This window comes from Hippocampus comes, unplaced genomic scaffold (assembly GCF_001891065.2).
Source record: "Hippocampus comes isolate QL1 unplaced genomic scaffold, H_comes_QL1_v1.1 scaffold149, whole genome shotgun sequence".
NCBI classification, from domain to species: Eukaryota; Metazoa; Chordata; class Actinopteri; order Syngnathiformes; family Syngnathidae; genus Hippocampus; species Hippocampus comes.
In genome coordinates this window covers 461,314-481,555 of record NW_017805235.1, presented here as the reverse complement: position 1 = coordinate 481,555, position 20,242 = coordinate 461,314, and the positions used below count along the sequence as shown (strand labels likewise).

General features: G+C 44.3%; 2 protein-coding genes across 4 annotated transcripts; one reads left to right on the top strand and one right to left on the bottom strand.

The window, feature by feature from the left end:
* Positions 1-1,279: 1,279 nt before the first annotated feature.
* On the bottom strand, positions 1,280-12,066 carry nup58 (nucleoporin 58). Of its 3 annotated transcripts, XM_019869417.1 has the most exons (13): positions 11,645-12,066; positions 11,210-11,373; positions 10,701-10,979; positions 10,452-10,620; positions 9,817-9,882; positions 9,563-9,737; positions 9,294-9,373; positions 9,051-9,169; positions 8,700-8,782; positions 8,247-8,448; positions 3,519-3,602; positions 3,018-3,113; positions 1,280-2,290 (listed from the first exon to the last, which is right to left on the bottom strand). In XM_019869417.1, the coding sequence occupies exons 1-13, from the start codon at positions 11,722-11,724 to the stop codon at positions 2,121-2,123; spliced, it is 1,767 nt and encodes a 588-aa protein (XP_019724976.1). In that variant the 5' UTR covers positions 11,725-12,066; the 3' UTR covers positions 1,280-2,120. The 3 variants fall into 3 exon arrangements, with proteins under 3 accessions (XP_019724976.1, XP_019724977.1, XP_019724978.1); XM_019869418.1 differs by lacking the exon at positions 3,519-3,602; XM_019869419.1 differs by lacking the exons at positions 3,018-3,113; positions 3,519-3,602.
* A 262-nt stretch (positions 12,067-12,328) lies between these two features.
* On the top strand, positions 12,329-18,444 carry mtmr6 (myotubularin related protein 6). The gene is made up of 15 exons (XM_019869416.1): positions 12,329-12,561; positions 13,595-13,726; positions 13,874-14,036; positions 14,171-14,328; positions 14,615-14,743; positions 15,213-15,347; positions 15,494-15,626; positions 15,714-15,823; positions 16,165-16,290; positions 16,371-16,420; positions 16,668-16,761; positions 16,865-16,971; positions 17,213-17,347; positions 17,425-17,551; positions 17,803-18,444. The coding sequence occupies exons 1-15, from the start codon at positions 12,538-12,540 to the stop codon at positions 18,157-18,159; spliced, it is 1,980 nt and encodes a 659-aa protein (XP_019724975.1). The 5' UTR covers positions 12,329-12,537; the 3' UTR covers positions 18,160-18,444.
* Positions 18,445-20,242: the final 1,798 nt, after the last annotated feature.

Here is a 20,242-nt window from a genome sequence, read left to right as displayed (position 1 = left end):
GGCCAGTGACAAAGAATTTCGTGGGATCCAATGACAGCCAAATCAAGGCAAATGTGAGTCGCAGAAGTCGAAAGGGGCTTTTTGTGCAGTGATGCTGGACGCAGGGCGTCACTCTTATCAAGCATACACCTGACAGCGAATCGCAGGTGAACTCACGCTGCAGACCACACCAGCAGGTCTTTGGGCTGAGTTCGGATGGCCGCTTTCGTGAAGTTCTTGAGGACTTCCGGCAGTCCCGTCGGGATGTTGATTTGCTGGGAACAGAACGTGGTCTCTGGAGGAGGCATGGCTGCAAACACAAACGCATTCCAATGAGCGACGACCACCATAAGCGAAACGATTCAGGCAGAACTTACTTCAAGCGCCGCGCTGTTACACGGGGTACAATTGAAGCGGAAGTACACAAGCGGGCATCCGGGTGGCCGTCTCGTTACGTAACGAAATACTTTTGATCAATACGACGAGCACCTTGGTAAACAACACTTCGTCGGTGATGTCATGTACACGTTTGCTCATATTGATTATCCCTGATGATTGGTAAGAAGCAGCTGGCATAACACACTGAAGTCAAGTACAACTTTATTGTCAAATGTGCTTGCACAGATGAAATGTCTTCCCTCTCAAGACAACATAAAACAAGCCTTCAACGACTTTGAAAAGAAATTCGTTGGGTAAAGTATCGTGCCTGCTATTTGCATTTTAAAGACCACGAGTTTAACGCTGAACGAAACAAAGACAACGCACTTGAAAGTACAGTGGGTCCTGAACGGTAGGTGCTAATACTCAGGCTGTACTGTGAACTTAAAGCACTGTAGCGCAAAACAAAGCAGTCAAAACAAGGACTTACATTATAACTAAACGTTTCAATTTGCTAAATAGATGAGCAGATATTTTAACAGGACTATTAGTGATCGAGAAACCTCGACAAGAAAATAATAAAACCTTTTTAAATCTTTCAATCTTTGAACTCGTTTCGTCTGGGCCAGACGTCTTAATTTGCCGCATGGTTGCTTAGCGACGGGCAGTGCGGTCCTCTTCTTTAGAGGCGCTTGTCAGCTCTTCGGCACAACACCGCCCCTTGCTGTTATAGTGAGTACTGCGTCTTGCAAACAAACCCGTCAGAACGCACTCATTGAAACAGTACAATTTACCCAATTTATATTCTGTATTTATATATATATATATATATATATATACACACACACACACACACACACACGCATGCGCAAACAAATAATTCTTAACATTTATTTAAGTGATGCCGCAAATATGCAAAACATTCTGAATTATTATTTTTTTATTATGAAATAAGTTCTTGAAAATAGTCATACAGATAGTCATTTGAAAATAGAACTACAACAACCAGTAACCATGGACTTGGACATCGACAAAAAAAAAAAAAAAGAAGGAAAAAACTTGAACAGAAAATAATTTTCAACTGTACACATGCACATTAGCAGTCATAGGACAAAGGTTTTGCATGATAACTCTGCACAGCGCATGTCTTAAGATTTTAATTATCTTGAAATACATAGCACGTCTCGGTCACTGAAATTACAAATGCTTAAGCGAAAAAAAATGTTATCATGACTGAGTGACTATCAGGATGCTTTTCGCTTTTTATCTTACCTACTGTTACAAAAATAAAAGTATGTCTCGCTGGACTCTTACGTGGCCAACTATTTCTCTGGCCGGCTCTTTCTCTTAAACCTAACTCAACTCTCTGGATGGAACTTTGGCCAACGTCAGCAAAGCTTGACAAAAATTAGCCAAACTCAGAATGCCAAAATGACCTTTCCAAAAGCAATGTGGTAAATCATGTTTAACATTTTGTTAAATGCCAAGAATGGATTTGGTCCGAGATCATGAATGGGGCTTTATCATAAAAATTATGTCATTATTGTCCTTGTATGAGTCATTCTATCAGACAAAACATCAAAGTTAAAATAAAAATGGAATGGAAGGAGGCAGTTGACAATAATGGCTCGGGATTCTCCCAGACCAATTTCCAGTGCTAAAACACATTTTAGGAAATCGGGCATAAAAAAAAAAAAAAAAAGCTACAAAGCCCAAGGTTGACAACTGCTCAATCACAAGCTTCCGTGGGTCTTGCTTTGCTTCTATCTTTTGCCCCGTTTATTGCCGGCGGGTGGCTTTTTGAGCTGCAGCAGAGGCGCCCCGGTGCCGAAGCCGGCAGCAGGCGCGTTGGACACGCCAAAGGTCAGTCCGGCCGAGGGGTTGATACCAGGGTTGCTGAAGTTAAAGCCTGAGGTGTTGGTCCCACCAAAACCTGGAAAAGCAAAGAGTTGTGATTTCATCGTACCCTGCAGATTCAAGACACCCTGGTGCCCGATGCAGCAAAGCAGCTCGAGAACATAACCAAGCCTCCTCCATGTGTCACCACTTTGGTCGGTTTCAAGTTATTTTGGTGACCACTGTCAGATTTTCTTTTGCACTAGGTTCGCAACAATTTTGTGTACATCATGTATTGTAACAAGGCGTTAGAGTTTTAGTAGATTGTACTGTTGTGATCATTGCATTCATATCAAAATCACATTTCGGTAAATCAGTTGAACTAAATGCTCTCTACCAACAAGGCAAGGGGCATGTTTCTTTGCGGACGTGTTGATTTCAGTGGACTGCACACCAAGCGGTTATGTGAGGTCGAGTGTATTTTTTTTAAACACGTTATGCAATTCAGCTGCTATCCACAAATACTCGTATTAGTTATTTTTAACGTATTAGTTATTTTTAACGTAATAGATGGCATTGTGCTGGAAACCTATGTTGGTGTTGTCATCGTAGCGGTAAGAGTTATGTTCAATTAAATGAATTGCAGTGATCCAGAATTGAGAGAGAAAAACACACACACACACACACACACACACACACACACACACACACACACACACACACACACACACACACACACACACACCGTCCTCCACAAGAGAACCACACAGCCTGTGTCCTTCATGCTCGCGAATCATGCATGAGGAGTTACAGTCCACATGTACCTGCACTCAGACTGCCTCCTGTGGGCTTAGTGGTGGCGGCGAAGGCAAAAGAACCCCCAGTCCCCACCCCACCAAATCCTGGCCCTGCACCAAAACCTGTGGGAGAGTGAGACAACGGCAGTCAGTCAAACCCTGAGGAGCACAGCTTTGACTTGGATGAGCCTGCACAAGCTAGCACGGGCTGCATCGAAAGCATACAGGCATGGCAAAGCGAGGGCCAAAGGGAGAAAAAGGGAATTTCAACAGACTCCGCCGCTTGGTGTGCGTTCAGACCACTTTCCAATTTAGGTTAGTGGTTTGCGTTTGTAATTGTATGGAGTATGCTTTCAGAATAGCGGACAGTCCAAAGCCGGATAAAAACAGGAGCGGCTTTCTGGTGGTGTGAACGCACTTATGCCATACACGAAGGCGAAAGTGATTAGCCAAGCTCAGACTCAACACTGCTACCTCACCGTTGCTATCAAACTTGAAGCGGGGGAGAAAAAAAAGCTTAGGTAATACCTCCCAAAGTGGTCGAGCCCAAACTAGTGCCCACTGCTGTGGCAAAGGGGTTGCCGAACCCTCCTCCCAAGGGTGCCTGGTTCCCTGTGGCACACGGAGAGATTCTTTACTCCTTTTAAAGCTTCCTCTGACACAGCGTCTTCCCCTATTTACCAGACTGATAATACAAAATACTATGACATCACTCTTCTTATGTTAAATGTATCCAATTCAAAAGGTGCTTTTAAGGGTGCAGCTTGCATGGCATATACACAGTGGAACCTCTAAAGTTGAATCGAAAGCATAATGCTCGCTCACCAACCAGGTAAAGTCCATTTATTCTCCATCATGAAACCCCGATGATCTTCAGATGTGATTTTTAAGTCACATTCATTGGCATGATGAAAGAGATGTCGTGGACATCGCGATCGACTACAACTAAAAACCGCCTTTCATGCGTGTAATGGATTGGAAACAGTTGCAAGCCTCTCTGGACATTGACGTTAGCCATTGTGCTTACAGCAAATTGATTAGCAGGTAATCGAGATTTGATTGCTCCTACACTGAGGTCAGACCTTTTCTCTGGTATTACCTCTACTGTGGTGGCATTACATGAAGGCGGGGGGAAATAAGTCGGAACAAAGATCAGGCCTTTCCAAGTGAAACGTGAATTCTTGTCTGATGACACAATTCAAACTTTGAATTTCGCGGTACAATTTTCCTCCCATGTCATGACTTCGGGGACTTTTAACTTTGGAAGTTTCACTGCCGTTTAAAGTTGTTCACAAAATCAACAATCTGGCTACTTTTGTTGACTTCATCTGAAGAAAAAAAAAAGGGGGGGGTGGCTAGTTCTTTCACTCCAAAACTTGTCTTTGCTTCTCTCAATGCCATCACAATAAATTAGCTTCAGCTGAAAATAAACAAGGACAACCATTTCTTTGTTTTAAGAAAACGTTTTATTGTCAATTTGATATGCAACTCAATTTACAGAAACAAACACGTTTTGAACATAAATGGTAGTCGTAGGTTGCTAGCTGCTACTGCATTTGACAAGTTTGCAAAGAGTCAAGATTTCAGAGTGAATTAACTAGCTTCTGTGTAGTAAAAAAAAAAAAAAAACACACCATTACTGAATAGTTTAAAAGGCACACCATATCGTGTAGTAATTATACGGTATCAACAGGCATTGGTTAAATATGTTTAAATACAAGTCAAAGCGCTGAAGCGTGAGATAAGACACAAAGATGTGGCATTTCAGGGCTCTCAGTCACTGTAAACATCGAAAAAACACGAGTCGGCGACAAGTTGGAGTGGAAATTTAGTGACAGGTGATCTAACCAGCAGTTGAAACTACTGAATAAGATTGATCTTTACTCGTGTTCTCTCACGCGTTTTCGTGCCTACCTTGTGAGTATCTCATGCACATTCGTCCGTCTTAAAATGTGTCAAGAGCTCAACAGTTCTTGACTCGGGCCTCTAAGAAGCCACGTAGAGGTGAAGGGCAGTTCAATAAATAGAGAAAAAGACCAAATATATCTTCATAGAAACAGTCAAACAGCCAGAGAGAGACAGATGGACTAACGACTGACTTCAAGTACCAAACAGTGTGACCACTAATACGACCAGTGTAATTATCAAGCCAGGTACAGTTGTGGAAGACGTTTTTTAGAAAAAAAGATAGATTATTACAAAATAATAATGGGAAAAAAAAAAGATTTGTGTCAGGACACAAGTCCTAACTCCTCCGAACACCATCACAGCAATAACATTAATTCCAAGTTTCAAAACATTCAAAACAGTGATTTGAGGAGAATGTAAAAATGATCAACCACTTCAATTTAGAATGAAGACACTGCACCGCGTGCAAATTATTATTGAGCGTGAAGTTTCAATAGGTCCCAACACCTAGACTTCTCTCAATTTCAAGCAGGTTCTGAGAAACGGTAGAACATCGACGTTTCACAATTTAGCCAAGCAAATGGCTTTCACTTACAAGTCCTGAGTCATTTGGCACATCTGACTTTTCCGCGCAGTGGCACAAATGGAAAGACGCTTTGGGCCAGCACCATGTGGCATCACGCAGTTTAAAAAAAAAAAAAAATCCACATGTCAACAAATATCCTTGTCTGTCCACCATGCTGTCGTCTCACATCATGTCAACACGAGTCAATCAATACTGAGTGCCCATAAAACCCAACCAAAGGTCTATTCAATGACAGACTCTTATATGACAACTCATGCTGCTCTCCAGGAAACAGTCAAGTGAAGTGGAATATTGCTTTTAGTTCCTACTTGCAAACCTGGGGCAATTACATGTTTGCCGACTTCAGGGATGAAGAAGAACCCTGACATCACAACAATGGCATCACACACACATGTACGCACAGCGCAAAGTTGGGTCATGAGAGGCCATGACACTTCTTTGCTTGTTCCACAGAACCCAACAAAGGGGGCAAGAAACTCAGGGGCAGAAATATGGGCACGTCAATGATTCTCAGTGATTTGAAATGAAATGAACGCGAGGCCCTTTAACTGCTGCAGACTTTCAGCTTTAATTTGAGGGGATGTATTTTGCCTTCAAATCAGCCAAACGGCGGGTGGGACTTACAACCGCGCGGCATCTGCTTTTCAAGGGACCAAAAGTAATGTGACGAATGAATGAAAAATCAAACTTTCACTCTCTTAATTCTTCATATCTTTCTTTTCACGTCCCAATTTTCATGGCCCCGTCTCCGACAAGACGAATAAGTCAGTCATGTACAATACTGTAACTCTGCTTTCACACCGACACGAGATGTGTGACAACGACGGTACTGTTATGTTGTCAGTACTACCCAAATATATCGGTTAAATAAATAAAAATTACATCACGGCTCATTGCCATTGTCAGCCATTAAGTGTGTTTGCATCTGACTGATTTTTAGGTTAGATGCAGTAAGCTCCAAGTGGGAAATTTCTGTTTTCCCAGCAGTCTTGAATGCCATTAGAGCTCGCAACAAAATAAATAAAGATGTGTAATTAATAAAGTTCTTTCGATATCTACAAATTCACGGATGCAGTCACTGATTTGTGACTGGATTTTGTTGCTTCTACCCCTCCGCAGATAGAAACGAGCTCCGATATTTCACACACGAGAAAGCGCAGAGCTCCGAGTGCTAAGCTGCAGAAAGAGACATTGAAAGCACAAACGTCACTCATGATCAGAGTCACGAGTTTGTGGTCAAACCAGAGCATTTTTCACCGGAGTATGCTCGCTTTGTCCGCAACCAGATTTGATCGAGTGTCGGACCGATGAACGAAGATTGCTGCTGCCTTTCCAAACCCTCCTAAGTGCAATGTGATTGCTGAGTCTTCGGTCGGAGTTTTATTCACAATCAAGTCAGAAACAAACTGGGGTGTCCCCCGATGTCACAGTAAACAAGCTGAAAGTGGATTCACTTGTGAAGTTGTGCTATGAAGTGCGAGGCTGGTGGAAGAGCATGTCGAAACATGATATACGCCAAGAGTGTATGATTACATTAGTATTGGGTTATTGTGCGCGCATCTGAGCACGACAAAGAGCCGCAGTGTTTACTACCAGTAAATTATGTATGCTGGACATTGTTACTGGTTTGAATCATATCACAATGTGATTTTTTGGGGGGGGCGGGGGGGGGTGTAATTTAGTGCACAATGGAATGACCGACATGGCATGACGCTAATAAACTGACCTTGCTTGTTTTAGACAACGCCATAATTAGTGTTAAAAAGAATTATAACTAAAAGTTGTTTTTTTTTTTTTTTAAAGACACCTGTTTGGCCAGACCCGTACAACAGAAGAGACATGTTTTAGAACAACCATATTTTTTCTATGCCATTATCTAGAAAAATAGATCCTACCGGTTCCTACTAGAAACAATCAAGAGCTTTTTTAAAATTCGTCTTGTGGTCAATAACACAGACACAACAACACAGACTAAGAGGGATACTTAAACTAAAGCAGCTGCCACACTGTGGAGTTTACATCCATATTCACTCGTTAATATGTTAGTCAACAAACCAAATACTGAAATCACACAGCAAATCCCTAGTAATAATATTAATAATAACAACAATAATAATACTGATTGGGCGGGCTCAATTAAAGCATAGAACATAGAGGAATTATCTGTTCAATATTTATATTCTTTGCCATGTGTGTGACATTGCAAGTATTAGTGGCGCTCCGATCGATCGGCCACCGATCACGATCGGCCAAGGAATCTTACACATCCCTCGACTTTCTGTAATTGTTAGTGAGCGGCTGTGAAATGGAAAAAAACGTGCAGCTAATCCCCGTGATCGGTATCGGCCGATTTCACTCAAGGAGAATCGGCGGCAGAAGTGGCAACATAAAAGCCAGATCGGAGCAACTCCAATTATTATTTTGGCTTTGTCAATGTCGCAACAGTTTCCAGTGAAACCATCAATAATATATCCTCTGCTTTTGTACAGTAAGGCGCATTAGAGAAATGAAATGAATCCAGCCCATAAAGTGAGGCGGCAGAGACGTGACAGTAAGGCAGAAAACTATTTCCAGTCAAGAAGAAACTGTTTTTCCCCCCTACAAATATACAGGCATATATCTCTGCAACCGGCATTTTATTTCTTGCGGCTGTCATCCTTCCTTCCTATACCAATGTAAGTATCTAGCAATTAAATAAACAGCGTTCTTTCCAACCTTTCAAAACCTGGTGCGAACATTCTAAAACTTGTAGGCAGTCAGACCTGGAGTTGGCTGCTGTTGCTGGGTCAGTGTGGCTGCCATGGCCACCGCTGCAGCATTTGGCACGCTCGAGAATGGGGCTGGACCTGTGGTGACGCGCGGCGTGCTCTGCCACTTCCTGTTCGACGCCCGCTTGGACTCAAAGACGTCGGTCGAGTCCTCCAAAAAGGCCCGGCGGTAGGAGAGATACTGGTGCTTCAAGATCTAAAATATAAGACAAAAGAAAAAAAATACGACAGACATTGATATGAAGGACAAAACCTATGTTCGATGGTGCTCCAAAAGTGCACCGAGTTCAGTCAAATCGATGTAAAATGACATTCTTGGAATCTGAACCAAAGTATCAAGCATATGAAAGAATACCTTACTTAGATCAGATAATTCCTTGCATCTATCATATGTTTGCATTGAGACATTTGAATGTAAATCGGGCATTTTGTAGAGTTTGTGCTGACCTTTACATTCTCATGGACAGATTGGAGCTGCGCAGCCTGGGCGACAAACGTCTGGTACAATTTCTGCATGGCCAGGGTCAGGTCTGGGAACAGGATGTTTCAAAAGCGTTTAGAGAATTAAAAAAAAAAAAAAAAAAGGGGGTTGAAGTTTGCGAGTTTGAAGGCCTCTGACCCTGAGGGGTGATGTGAGAGCCACTGCTCTGTGTGGTCAGGTGGTTCTCCAGTTCTTCGATCTGCTGTCGGTACTGCTGCAGTTGCACCTCAAACTGCTCTACCAGGCAGCGGAATTTAGAGAATTAAAAAAAAAAAAAAAAACAGGCGATGCAGTTTGCGAGTTTGAAGGCCTCTGACCCTGAGGGGTGATGTGAGAGCCACTGCTCTGTGTGGTCAGGTGGTTCTCCAGTTCTTCGATCTGCTGTCGGTACTGCTGCAGTTGCACCTCAAACTGCTCTACCAGGCAGCGGAAATAACTAAACAAAAAACAAACAAACAAAAAAAAAAACCCAAAGAAATAAAATAAAAAAAAAAAAAACGTATTTTTCTTTTGTCCATACTGTCTATGAGCTCGAAAGGAGGTTGTGCTCGGTTACTTACTCCGAAGGTGCAGTGTTTTCATGCTGAAGTCCAGGGGGCGTCTTTTGTGTACGCAGTGCTATGTCGGCATTTTTCAGCTCCTTCATTGAGAAAGGACGTATTGTAGGTTTAGATCAAGGATTGGCATTTGAAATTTCAGGACACAGATCCCTTTTAGTGCGTCTATCATTCAACAGCTTGCTCAGTCTAAAATACGACGACTAAATACTAGTACTAGTCATGAGTGCATCTGACATCAAGTGGAAAAAGTTCCGCATGTCTGTCGCTACCTGTGCAGTCTCCAGCTTGAGCTTGTCAATGGCCAGAGCTTGACGCTGCAGGCCACTGGCGTTGACAGAGAGAAGCTGCTTGAGGGTCTTGATGTCATCCTGGACTTTGGAGATTGCCTTTGACGTCATTCGGCTGATGTCCTCCTGAACCTGTTTCTGCTCTTTGACAAACTTTCTGGAGAAGGAAAAAATAAACACAAAAATGAAAGCACAATTTCAAAAGCACAGTGGGTGGAATTCTGATTCATACTTACTGGAAATTCTCGACGTCTTGACAAATGACTGGAGGCAGGTTCTCATCCTTTAAAGCTTTACTGTCCCTTATACGAGGAGAAAGACAATTTAGTGTTCGTTATGACAAAGACACAAGCAACTTAACTGAATCGATTGCGGGGGCATCCTGAGGTATTAGCTCACAAAACAAAAGTACGCCCTCGCATTTCTGCTCATACATCTTCATGGGTCAGCACTAGAAAATGAATGTTGCCACAATGTGTACAGCTTGAATAACGGCGTAAGCTCAAAATACCTCAACACAGTCATTCATGTCAAAACCCCTGGCACAAAATGAGTACGCCCCTGAAGTGAACATTTCCAATTCGTCACATTCCCTGCGCAGTGAAATGTTTGCCTCATAATGTCTCAAGTGTGGATGGGGAGTAGATGTTTTAAATTTACCGATAGTCCCACTCGTCTTTTACAGGTCACTCAGAAGTTTAATATGACACCACGTGACAAAGAACTACTAGGACCGCAAAAAAAGAACTTTCAGCAGATGCTTAAAACCAAATATTTGGACTCTGACTCGGGTGCCAAAAAAGTGTGATCAGGACATCCCTCATTATAACAGAGTCGGTGGAAGGGAATACAGTTGGTCAGCATGACTTACTGGGCGTTGGCTCCAGATGAGGTGTCACTCTTTTTCTCAGAGGAGGCACTAAAGTCAACTCCACCCAAGCCAATACTGGGAGCAGGGGCTGCCGTCGCTGCTGTTGAAGTGCTTAACAAAGAACTTAATGTTAACCCCCCTCCTCCACCAAGAGTGGACTGACCCAAACCTGAAATATACAGTGAACAGATACGCGGATGTAACCTCATGAATCATGCGTATGTTTTGTCACCTTGTAAGTTTGCTAACCTGTAGCCACCGTACTGGAAAAAAGACCCCCGCCCAGCGAAGGAACCGTTGCGCCAGCTGCCGTGGTTGTCGTGCTGCCGAGGCCGAGTGCGAAGCCTGTCGCCGCGGGCTGCTGTGGCACCGTCGACGTCAGGACAGAGCTGAATGTTAAACCTGCCCCGGTGGGGGCAGCCGTGGAGCTGGTGGTAGCAGCAGTGAGGGAGAACGGCGCAGCTGAGCCAGTGGGTTTGTTGAAGGCTAGGCTGAAGCCGCTTGAGGCTGTTGTTGAAGCTGGGGCCCCTGGACATAGGCAAGAATCAGCATTTAGAATATTGTGGTTTCGGGAATAATGGATTTATTAAATGGGGCAGAATACACTGCAACGACTTTTTAAGACCAAGACCAAATCATCCCTCGGGATCTATGGATATCCGTCTTAGATTGTAACCACACAAAAGGAATGACTACATGCAACAAAGAGACCAATGCACAGCACAGCTAAGAAAGTGGGTTGCTGTGGTGTGACTTACCTGCAGCAGGCGTGTTGAATGAAAACCCCCCAGGAGCTTTCTGACCAAAGAGACTTCCCCCTAGACCGAGGGATGAGGTGGTGCTGGCGGTCGTGGCAGGGGTGGCAGCAGCGGCACCCAATGCATTACCAAGCGAGAAGCCACCAGTACTGGCCGCAGGCGCACTGAAAGCAAAGTGGGAAAAAGCTCTTCAGCTGACGAATCATTACATAATTTACTAACAGGGGATAGACGTTGTCAGGACAAATTGTATTATTAGTCAAAAGCAAATAACGCACAATGACGTCACACTCGTAAAAGTCTCTCGTGATATGGGTCATCGCCCCGAGTGTACGCGGTGGGGATAATATTTTGTAAGGTGAATCTAACAAGTTGGCCCACTGTTGTCTACATACGCTACGCTAATGTTAGCTAAATCGTATTCGTTTCAAATACCTGGTCGCTGCTCCAAATGGAAACCCCCCTCCAGCGTTGGTGGAACCGAGTGTTCCCGTCCCGAAGTTAAATCCAGACATTGTAGTTTAAGCATTAAACGCCTTCAAGTCCAACTTTGTGTGTTTTAGCCACATTAGCAGAGCAGCGACGAGCAACACAGCATCGCGCCAGTTAGCTTCGCCGAAATGCCAGCGTGTGGGCCAGAGCGGAACTACTTTAACTTTAAAAAATACTTTTTTCGACACACCATGACTCTCAAACAACGCCACTGCAGTAAGTTGTTTTTCACTGTATGTCTCAGTCAAGTGTATTCCACTTAAACATCGAAAAGTGACCAATATCGAAGGACGAATACGCGCATGGTGCAAATTTTCCTATTCCCCGCCTGCTGCTAGCCAAACGCTGTTGCATTTTGGGTAGAATGGCGGTCAACTACATTACCCACAATTCCGTTGTCATTCTAGCGTGACGTGTCTTACAAGCTTGCGATGTGAGGTAAAACATGTAAGAGTTAAATTTCGAAATAATGTTTTACTAAATATGGAGGGATACATTTCAGGTTGCATTGCGGTTACAGTACACGCCTTATATTTTATATCACTTTGCTACTATCATTTATTTGATGTGGGGGTTTATTTCCCTTTGATTTTGTTTGGCAGTTCCACTGAGCTCTTCTTTTGAAAAGCCACGCACCTTTGGCAGAGGCGTGATTTTCCAGCGCTTTATGCGGATGCCGGAGAAAAGTAATTGACAATAAACAGACTGAATGCATTTGACATCGTACTCCCTTTTTGTTGAGCAAAAATTTTACACGATTTTATCAATGATCGAGCTGTATGTGGAAAGCGTTGCGTGAATTCTGAAGTCGCTGACAGCTGTTACGATCCGGAGACATGGAGCATATCCGAACCCCGAAGGTAGCTAACATTTTCTAGCTAATTGCAGCGGACGGAACGCAAGAGAGCAGCGCGGCCTCACATGATCTTTGAAAACAAAACGTCTTGCTTCGTTTCATATACTGCTCTCGAAATGCTTCTGATATGGTATCGTTCATGCAGGTGTGGCCAGCTTGGCTCGGTTTTGACGTGACGAGCATCTGAGCTGTTTTGTTTCACCTTGCACCACTTCGTCTGTACTCTTTGAACTGTCACACCCTCATGGTATTGATCGACTCAACGGAGCTGTCAATGCAAGCTGATTTAAGAATCGCATTGGAAGGCGATGCATTTCTGCAGAGACCAAGTTCCTCCATCAGTTATATGAATGTTTAGGTGTTCTCTTTAAGGCCTCGTAATAAGTATCAAGTATATGACAGCAATTCTCGTTACATTAGAGATGCAGCCTCCAAAAAGCACTGGCACACAATTGGATTGTCAAAGGCCGTCACCTCAGGCTAAATGACTTAAGGGAGATCAGGTTGAATGCGACCGATAGAGAAGAGACCAAGTGGCGCTGTTCATGGTTTAAAGTCATTTGTGTGACTGCAAAAGATCTGCTGCTAGATGTAATTATTCTTTTGTAACAATCATATTATCACTGCCCGTTTACTGCTATATTATGCAAGTCACATGCATCAGAAAAAAAGACCAGTATAGTTGTTTTTAAGAAAAATAATTAACACCATTACCTCCCTACACTCATATGCTGAGCTATTGACTTCCTGCATTGAGCATAGCTGCTCCCATTAGTGTTGAAACGAGGACAGGAAAAAGGAAACGGAGGAAGAATGTCTGAGTCATTAAAAATTGCTGCCACGATAAGTTAGCAATGTGGACAGTTTGCAGTGACAGCAGGCAAAAGAATAAGATTTTGGCCACAGAGAGCAGCTCGCTATAGAAACTGTCAGTTTAAAGGGGAATAGTATTGCGTATGAATTCCGTGTGTGTGTGTGTGTGTGTGTGTGTGTGTGTGTGTGTGTGTGTGTGTGTGTGTGTGTGTGAACGCGTACAGGTGGAGCAGGTGCGCCTGGTGGATCGCTTCAGCAACAAATCCACCAGCGGCACACTGTACCTCACAGCAACGCACCTCATCTTTGTGGAGAGCGGCTCCAACAACTCAACATCTGCCTCACAAGAGGTTTGGGTGAGTGGATCCCAATGTTTTGGATATCCAATGCAGCTGAGTTGTCACCTTTTTGTAGATGGACGAATTTGTCATGTGCAGCAACGGCACAATGCATGGATGCGTTTACCAAGCCAGGTGTTTCTCACCCTCGACTCCCCTCTGCAGATTTTGCATCACCACATCGCATCCGTGGAGAAGCTCTCGCTCACCACCTCGGGCTGTCCACTGGTCATTCAGTGCCGTAACTTCAGAGTGGTTCACTTTGTGGTGCAGAGAGAACGCGACTGCCACGATGTCTACAGCTCGCTTTTGCGCCTTCTGCGGCCCGGTGGGTTTCACTCTGTCCGCCCGATCCGTTGGCCCCACCTTCTCTTTACTGTGGACATCTATACGCACTCATGTATAGAATGGATTCTTTACAGGTTCGGGGCCTGTGTTGACAATTTCCTTCCTTGTGCGCAGAGTCGTACGAGGAGCTCTACGCGTTCTCCTACAATCCCAAACAGAATGACCAGCAGCGTGAAGAAGGGTGGCAGCTCATTGACTTGGGCGCAGAGTTTGAGAGGATGGGTGTTCCCTGCGACCAATGGCAACTCACCGACGTCAACAGAGACTACAAGGTCCGTGACGTCCTGCCCCCAAAATGTCACGTAGAGTACACTGGGACAACTGTTTTGTAATAGATAAGGGCAAAGTATTTTTTATGTAATTTGAATACCCAGGGAACATACCATTCAGGGTGTTACGCATTTGGTCCAAAAGGGGGCGTTAAAGTTTCTGCACAGCAGTGACTGTAAAAAGCGGCATTCCCGTCCAAAATGACATAAAATCCGCTTTTCCACCGAGCCACATTGTTTGCTTTGGTACAGAGTAGTGAGAAGTGTGTTTGCATGCCTTTCTTGTCAGATTTGTGAGACATATCCACGTGACCTGTACGTCCCCATCACGGCCAGTAAGCCCATTATCGTGGGCAGTTCCAAGTTCAGGAGCAAAGGACGCTTTCCAGTCCTGACTTACTTCTACCAAGAGAAGAAGGTAATTCATTCACAACTGTGCCTCGGGCCTCATGCTCTGTTTGTTAGCTTCAGCGTGGTAAACTTAATGTGTGTACAGTATTTGATTGACGGTGAATTAATTAAAGTGGTTGTGTTGTACTGATCAGCCGAAGTCTTTGTCGCAGTAGGTTCCAAACCTGTTTGTATTAAACGATATTGATAATGCCACATTTATGGGGTTTTTATGAGCGGCCGACCTTAAGCAAATAGTTTAACTCATTTTAATCACCGCTAGGTGAACAGCATTGTAACATTGAATATGTAACTGCCACTCAAAAATTCCATGTCATATCACGTAAGCTTCTTACCACAAAAATTATGTTTCCGGTGGCTGCAGTTCCACATTTTCTCATGCCATCGCAGGTTCCTCTTTGTTGTTGTTGTTGTTGTTTTTTTTCTCATCAACTATTTTTCTTGTTCCAATGGATGTTGTGTGTGCATCATGACAGGCTGCAGTTTGCCGGTGCAGCCAGCCTCTCTCTGGCTTCAGTGCACGCTGTTTAGAAGATGAGAGCATGCTGCAGGCCATCAGCAAGGCCAACCACAACAGCCGGTTTGTTTACGTCATGGACACGAGACCAAAAGTAAGACGTTACCCGTCCTTTTGAAAAAAAAAACCCGAATATTTCATCAAAAAAGAAGACCCTGGTTTCGCTGCATGACACTTGTACATTTTGCACAATGTGTCCCCTTCAAACACTGGTGCCTCTTTCTCACCACTCTCTTGCAGCTGAATGCGCTCGCCAACCGAGCGGCGGGCAAAGGCTACGAGAATGAGGACAACTACTCCAACATTCGCTTCCAGTTTGTGGGCATTGAGAACATCCACGTGATGAGGAGCAGCCTGCAAAAGCTGCTGGAAGGTCCAGCACGGCTGCTTTAAGCATTCAGAGTTGATTTGTTCTCCAGCCGACATTAACTTTAGCCACCGGTTTGCTTGTGACCCGTAGTGATTGGAGCTCGGTCCCTCTCCATGAGTGACTACCTGGTAGGACTGGAGAGCTGCGGCTGGTTGAGGCATATCAAGGCTGTGGTGGATGCAGCGATCTTCCTGGCTAAGGTAAATGTCAAAACTAACGTTTTTTTCTCAGAATCTGAATTTTAGTTGTCGTAGCACGGCAACACAACAAGCGAAGCTTTAAACATGCCACTACATCAAAACAAACAATCAGCAATGACCAGCCTGGGCCGACGTTCAGTTGCAGTTTTGTTGCTTGTTTGGTGTCATTATGGCTGCTGAGAAACTCGGTTGACGCGAGGGGGGACCTTCATTTAGTCAGGCCATAGCCTTGTCTAATAGAAAGTGATTGGTCAGCATCTTTTTGCATCTCCAAGCAATGACTGTACAAACCTTTTGAGGTAGTAGTCAATCACTTGCTTGTTGCTTGATCCGACCTCTAGGCGGTGACCCGGGAAGGAGCGAGCGTGTTGGTTCATTGTTCCGATGGGTGGGACCGAACAGCGCAGGTCTGCTCCCTGGGGGCTCTGCTGATGGACCCCTACTACCGCACCATCAAGGGTTTCATGGTATCACTCTCATACTTATTGGATCTTCTTGTTTCCTGCTTGGCTCGTCCTCACCTTGCTTTGGTCATTTTGTCTTTTAGGTGCTGATCGAGAAAGACTGGATCTCCTTTGGCCACAAGTTTGCAGATAGGTAAATTGTGCGCTCCAAGAAATGATTCCAAGTGATTGTCTCGCTCCACACTCAAACTAAAACTGCTGTCAACTGTACAGGCAGCGTTTGTTTTGAAATGACAGCGTTATTACATTTGTCATATCTGAGAGAAGTTAACGTACAATTAAACTAAAAGTGGATTTTTTTCCCCTAAAATTGAGCTGCATTCTCATTGTAGACAATTAATGATGAGTAACTGGAACGTCAACTTATTTGTAACTTTTAGGTGTGACCAATTGGATGGAGACCCAAAGGAAGTGTCTCCTATCTTCACCCAGTTCCTGGAGTGTGTCTGGCAGCTATCTGAGCAGTTCCCTCAGGTGTGTGTCTGTGTGTTCTGCATGCAAGACACTGTTACTGTGACATTCTATCCACATCTTACTTGCGAGTTTTTTTTTCTCATTTTTTTTCTTTTTCCTGCAGGCATTTGAGTTCAGCGAATGGTTTCTGCTGCAGATCCACGAGCACGTCCACTCATGTCAGTACGGAAATTTCCTCGGCAACAACCAGAGGCAGAGAGAAGAGCTGCAGTGAGTGCACGATGCAGAACTAATGCTCTTAGGCCAAATAGTGACATTGAACCTACATCATAGTGCACAGAATATTAAAAAAAACGAAAACACCTCTTAAAGTGTCTGACAATTTCAATGGCACATTTGATAGATGTGGTTTGTTGTAGCCTCCCGACAAGTGTTTCATGTTAGTGTAAATCTTGAGCTTGAAAAATGCCTTGCAGTGCATCGTAATGAGCGTTGTGTTTTTGTGTGCCAGGCTAAGAGAGCGGACCCATTCATTGTGGGCGCATCTAATGAGCGAAAAACAGAACTACTTGAATCCATTCTACAGTCCCGCGTACGCTGAAACGCACCCCGTTCTGGAGCCCTCCACCTTGCCCTACCATTTCAAGTTGGGACCACCCTCTGTGCAATTTTCTCCGCCGCGTTACCGGCAGTTTGATTTTCATATGTGTCTGTGTGTGCAAGGTTTTGGAGAAACATGTACCACCAGTTTGATCGCTCCATGCACCCACGGCAGTCCATCCTGAAGGCCATTCTCACTGGGAGGGAGAATAGCCGCCAGGCAGAGAGCAAGCTCCAAGCACTGGAGAGTGTATGTGAACACACACTAACACTGCTTGAATGAACGCCCGACAGACAGTGGCAGTGAGAATGGATTTGCATCGTGATACTGCCACCTTGTGGTGCCTTATGGGTATTGCAGGACGTCTGTGTATAAATGACAGAATTTGAACGCCAGAGTTTTGCTGGATTTTTAAAGTATATCTTTCCCGAAAAAAACTGAAAATTGTACCACTGCGAGGGTTCCAAAAGATTAATTTTGCCATCCCCTTCTGCACGTAGAGGCTCCACCAGCTCGGTGTGACGCCAGTCGTGGCCGCCAACCTCCCAGTGGCCCCCCCGACCAGGGATCATCGCTCACTTGACAAACCCCTCCCGCCGCGCCCCGACTCCCTCATTTTGGGGGCACCCATCAATCAGAAGGAGGCCCGTCGGCAGGACGAGGAAGACGAGCACGAGGAGGTCGGCGAGGAGGCCACCGAGAGCACGGACGCCGAGCGGACGGTAGAGGGTAGCAGTGGCTCCGAGAGCCGCAAGCAGAGTTACGGCGAACTGGAAGGGACATATAATAGCGATGTGGCCAAAGAGGAGCCGTCTGCCGTGAGTCTGGAGTTTGGAGTGGCACGCATGACCTGCTGAGAAATGCATGCAGTGTCAGGAAAGGACAGGTGCCATCTAACAATTTACTGAAAAGTGTGTGGAGAAGCCCTTGTTCTTGATGTGATTACATGCTGATTACAAAATGGTCCTAAATGGGCCATTTTCTGTGTCTGTATAGTTTAAGGCTCGATGGGAAGCTTCATTATCGTGTCATATATTGCACCGATGGAAATGCATTTGCTTTTTTTTTTTCTTTTTTTTTTTAAATGAATGTTGGGACGCACTAGAGAGAAGTAATTGAGAATAAATTCATCCACAGTAAAATGAGTTCTCTTTTTTTACTTCAAGTCTTAACAATGTGTGTCAGTGTGTGTGCATGTGTGACAGCACAAGTGATTTCAAAAATAAAAAAACGGGTTAAATGCATGAAGGACATGCGTGCTGTCCTGATATTTGATGACGAAGGTCACATTAACCAGATTGACATTAATCCCTTTTTTTTGCATTCAAACCCACAGGAAAGCAAGTCCTTTCATCCCCACGGAGGGCTCACAGCCAGTGTAATCTTAACTCAAATTGGAGATAACACCAAACCAGAATATTTGGCCCTGCTCATTATTCCACCCTCTTCCTGGTAGCTGAGTATAAGCCAGCTGTGGCTCAAAGAGGCTCAGCTGTCAACAGTTGCCACCGTTGATCATTTGATCCTATTTTACATCTCACATTGATCAGATAAACGGTCTTACGAATGTGAATTGATCTAAAAATCCCCAATGGTGTTCTGTTCTGTCTGCCAGGACAATAGCCGGTGATGGGTGACCCTGATTGGTGGTTGCTGTTGCGTTTACATCAGAGTACACAGTTGAGTAATGCATATAATTGAATGGGGAAAAAAAAACAACAACAGTGTGAGGACCTCGAATTTTCCAGAATTTATGTAAAATTCAATTGCTCCAGGCTCACAGTGTCGCTGTCATGAAACCTGAAGTGTCAAGACAAAACATGAAGTCACTGGTATTCAAATCTGATGGAGAGTTCAACAACACCTGACAAAGGTCCGCCAAAACCTATTGGGTCTGCGTATCTTCCTGTATCAGCCACTGAACAATACATTCATTTTGAGAAAATTCTGGCACAATTTTGATTGTGTGCACAGTGAAAATTAAATCAATGTTCACGTCATCACATCAAGCCTGAAGTTTTCATTGACAGTTTAGTGACACCAGACTAAGTTTCGTGCTTCAGAGCTCTTCTACTTCTTGAGGCGAAACAATTCACAGATTTGTCACCAAATTGGATTTACTTCCCCAATCAGATTACGAATCGCAAAGCCTGAGAGATGTCCGGATAAACACACTTGGCATGCTCGCAGCCATCTTCCATTCAAACTAAAGTACCGGTCGTCATGGTTTATTTGTGAGGTGCTTCCCAATGGTGCTCAAGGCAGCTCAGCACTACGCAACACATTCATTTATTTCACTCCCTCACCCAGCCACTAAATACTTCATTGAATGTGCACTTCCAGAAGCTAATGACATCTTTCAAAGACGACAGAAGGGCATTTTTTGGTTTTCCTTGATTCTGTTACACGCCACACTCGGACAAATTGACCTTGGGCCTTGTGAGACAGGTCAGTGTCGACGAGCAAATACAGAGAGTCATTCTTCAGCAACTATCAATAAAGATGTGTGTCTCGGACAACCCCCCTGACTTCTGCTTGAATGGAAGCAGCAAAACAAGACAAGAGCGTGTCGCCAGCAAAATCACTGAGGGAATGGCAATAATGTTGAACCTCCAGAACTTCTACTAGCCTAGTTGTGCCACATTACCTCATATGAAACATTTAGAAGCTTCTCCGTGGGCTCTGAATCATTTAGATCTAGCACTGCACGTCATGCCGCATGGTTGAACCCTCCTGAGGACAAGGAGGCACCATTGTAGTCACGCTTTAACATAAACACAGCCAGCACACACGCTACAATGTCGCTGGAGATTTTGTCTCTTCTGTGACTCCTTTCTCTGTAGCGCCTATAAAGGTGCAGTAGGAATAGAAGATGGGAATTCTGGCCAATATAGGGCAGGTTTTACCAGAGGCTAATTTTGGCTTTGATACACGTGGGAG